Below are 3843 nucleotides of genomic sequence, written 5' to 3'. Positions count from 1 at the left end.
AGGAATGCCAGGAGCATGATTTTGCAGGTGTGGAAATTTTTTTTTTACTCATTTAGTTAGGTAGCTTCACTGTTTCTGCCAAATGGTGAGTTCTGCCTGGAAAGACTGTGTGCCATCAGGTCTTTCTAGTCACAGGAGAGCAAAAATTCATCTGAGAGAATTTTGCTTGCAGACTTAAATTGAACATTTTTTCCCCTCTGTAACTTGTTTCTTCTTAGATTGTCTTCTCTCTCTGAGATTGTGTATAGAATCACAGAATGGTTGAGGTTGGCAGGGACCTCTGGAGATCATCCAGTCCGACTCGCTTGCTCAAAGCAGGGTGAACTAGAGCAGGTTGCTCAGGAATGTGTCCAGTAGATTCTGAGTGTCTCCAAGGCTGGAAAGTCCACAACCTCTCTGGGCAACCTGTTCCAGTGTTTGATCACTGTTAAATTAAAAAAAAAAAATAGTTCTTATAGTTAAACAGTATTTCCTGTGTTTCAATTTGTGCCCATTGACTCTTGTCCTTTCATTGGATACTATTGAGCATTGTCTGGCTCGGTCTTCTTTACACCTTCCCATCAGGTATTTTATACACATTGATAAAATCCACCCTCAGCCTACTTGAATTTTACAGCTCTGAAATGCTTTGTGTAAAAAGCTGGTGGGGAAACATGGGTCAATTTCTTTCACCTGTGTATGATATGGTAAGAAACAGTTACTGCTGTTGGAGAAGTAACTTCCCGAATAAAACTTGCTTTATAGGTTGTATTAAGTATGTTACACTCCTTTTATTAAGTGTTGACTGGTTTTGGACATGGCTTATTTGTACAGGTAATTTGGGACTGCCCAGACGGTCCATGCTACCCTTTATTAGCAGTCACTTGTTTTATTTCTTGTATTGGACATTTCACTGATTCTTGCACCATGTCTTTCTATTCGCAGCAGGAGGATTCTCTGTTTGCCACCATGCCACCCCTTTGTCCCATTGGGAGTCATTCCAAGGTGCAAAGCCCCAAATCGGTCACTGGAGGACTTGGAGCTTTTACAAAGGTATTTCTCTCGGCTTTTGTGCTGGGACAAGGAGCCCAGTAATGCCATTTCATGTTGACTTGTGCCACAAACTGTATAACTTCCAGTGCATGTAAGACTGTTACTGGAACCGGTATGTCTTGCTGCCAAGGGCTCTCTAGCACCTCTCAAAAAATGTATCTTGTTTTCTTTTCTTTTCGTGTGGCTCTACCGTTCTTGTGATCTTTCTTTTTATTTCCTCTTTCATCCTTTCTTGTTTTTCTTTGAATCGCTGTCGTATTGAGGCTGATCTTTTTAAAGCTATTTTTTAGTGGGATACAGTAAAAGTAAACTGCAGTAAATTTATCAGGAGCTTCTTAAAAAATGCTATAGTGATTTCTGAATGTCAGATGTTGCCACTTGTGAGTACATTTCCTTAAATGTTACTATCCAGAATATAAAGTTGTTTCTGGCAATATTAGGTGATCCAAATAAAAGGTGCAAGAATGCAGTTACAGTACCTACAGCAATCTAACGCAAAAAAACCCCAGCCTTTGAGTTGCTGATCTTAGCGATTAGATTTAGGGCCTGTCACAAAGAAACATAAAACATATACACAAGAGAATAATATCAGCTATAATAATTTACAGTATCTATAGCTATAATATCAGATGTAATTTTGCAGGATAGAAAAAAAATTGAGGTTTAGAACGTGTTCTGAGCAGGAAGGTGCTTAGAAATTTGAAAGCTTAAAGTGTTCTGGCTCCTTTCTGAGATGCAGGGCCTGAAGAAGTCAGGTCTGGCCAAGTCCATCATTAGTATGACTAGTAGTTGTAATATTACTAGTGATTTCTGTGATTCTGTAATTTCTGTGAGCACCTCTCAAATCTGGAATGCTTTGTAAAAACAGCCACCCCCCTCACACATTTGTGTGTTGGGAGTAGCCCTCATCTTGGAGCTGAGTTAGAGAGTCCATCTGATGGTATGTAAGAACCACGTCTGAATTTACTGACTGTTACCTGACCTTTCTTGCAGACAGGCTGTTCCAGAAATGATCCCCAGTGATTTATAGTGTTTGCTTTTCTTATTATTTATTATTTACTATTTCTTCCTATTTAAAAGGTGATAATAAAGCAGGAGCCAGGAGAGCTACCCCAACAACCCCAACTACCAGTGACAGGGACAACCACGCAGACCTCTGTGCAGCAGTATGTCACTGTAAAAGGGAGCCACATGTTAGCCTTGTCACCACAGAAGCCGGTCGTGAGCACAGGCGAGGGGACGGTGCAGTCTAAGGTATGAGGCACTTGGGCATCTTTGGTGTGCTGTAAGCTGGCTTTCTTGTGGTTTCATTGCAACACCTCATGCTTCTCTCAAGGGTGTAGGGTTGCTTCTGTCTCAGACAGAGGTAGCAGCGCCATGGGTAGCTAGTTTCCTCATGTGCACAGAGTGGCTCATACCATGCTTACCTGTAGTGCTTGAGAAGGGAGCAGGGTGAGCAGGTGCTATTGCATTTTGTTGTGTACAGGGAACATCTCCCACTTCTGTCTAACCCATTGCAACAGTGGGGTGGGGGTGGTTTTGAAGTGGAGTCTGTCAACCCAGAAAGTTGGCTGCCATCATCAGCTCTTGCTGAAACTCATCCAAGTCTTTCTGTAAGTGGAGGAAAATTCTTTCTTTGGACTGCAGGCCTGCAATGAAAAAGAACAGGACAAATAGGGAGTAGGGTAGAGGCTGAGCCAGAACTAGCATGAGGTGGAAGCAGTCCTACTTGAGTGGCAACTCAAGTGTTTTATTGTAGGAGTCTGTGCCAATGCAGTACTGCTATGACAGGAGTGACGCAGCTTCTGAGAAGGCACGGTAACTGTGCAGTGATGAGATGACATATGTGTCAGAAATTGTCTCCATTCTTGCCTGTTTCCACTATGGATAGAGTCAAATCATGTGCCAAGCACAGAGACTACATAGGGAGCTTTCACTTTTGCATAAGTAAATATGTATTTGCATTTGCAACAGTTCATTGTCCTTTTTACTGCCTTATTTGCCTGTTTGAGCAGGTATGCAAACTTATATTTGCCTGCAGTTATTGTCAACACATAAAATTGAAGCACTTTGTGGATTCTGCTTTGAGGCCATAGTTTTCCCAGGTAGTCTGTTCCCGTGATTGCGTTGAAACTAAATGTCTGGATCTCTGTGCTTTGCCAAGGCAAGCTTTATCTTCAACTGGAATTAAGCCATTGCTTATATATCAGAAAAAAATGGAAGTGCCCTGTAATTTGAATGTACTTAATCTTTTGTGGGTGCTCTGAAATCCTGGTTGTGTCTAACAGTTTATCTTTTTACTTGGGATTGGCCTTTTGCCAATTTAATTTTGTTTCCCAATTAGTAGCTTTTATACGTGACTAGACATGTATAAAGTGTCCTGAAATGTCTAGAGATGGAGGGAGTGTACCAGCTAGAATTCACGTGATTGCTCTTGCCAGCAGCACATCACCCAATATTTGTTTGTTGCAGGTTGTTGGTGTTCCAGTTGGTTCTGCTTTACAGTCGACAGTGAAACAAGCGGTGGCTATCAGTGGTGGCCAGATACTTGTGGCAAAATCTAGCTCTTCGGTAGCAAAGGCTGTTGGTCCGAAGCAGGTTGTGACTCAAGGTGTAGCCAAAGCCATCGTGAGTGGAGGTGGAGGGACAATTGTTGCTCAGCCTGTGCAGACTATAACAAAGGCACAAGTTTCTTCCACAGGTGCTCAGAAGAGTACATCTCAAGGTTCAGGTAGAGTAATTTTACACCTTGTTAATAGCTCATTATAGGTAGTCTTTGGGGCTCTATAATGATTTCTTCCAGTGCAAAAT

The 3843-nt window shown here is 41.9% G+C and overlaps 1 protein-coding gene across 1 annotated transcript in view; it reads left to right on the top strand.

The window, feature by feature from the left end:
• The window catches only part of YEATS2 (YEATS domain containing 2), a gene marked incomplete at its 3' end in the record, with an annotated part of 34457 nt that overhangs the window by 23478 nt on the left and 7136 nt on the right, over positions 1-3843 (top strand). The window contains exons 13-15 of the mRNA XM_009319206.1: positions 925-1032; positions 2113-2286; positions 3505-3763. Coding sequence (XP_009317481.1) covers positions 925-1032; positions 2113-2286; positions 3505-3763 — 541 coding nt within the window. The remainder of the gene's footprint in view (positions 1-924; positions 1033-2112; positions 2287-3504; positions 3764-3843) is intronic.

Source organism: Pygoscelis adeliae, unplaced genomic scaffold (assembly GCF_000699105.1).
Source record: "Pygoscelis adeliae isolate BGI_AS28 unplaced genomic scaffold, ASM69910v1 Scaffold30, whole genome shotgun sequence".
NCBI classification, from domain to species: domain Eukaryota; kingdom Metazoa; phylum Chordata; class Aves; order Sphenisciformes; family Spheniscidae; genus Pygoscelis; species Pygoscelis adeliae.
Note: the sequence above shows the minus strand (reverse complement) of the source record. Positions and strands in the feature narration are given on the sequence as shown.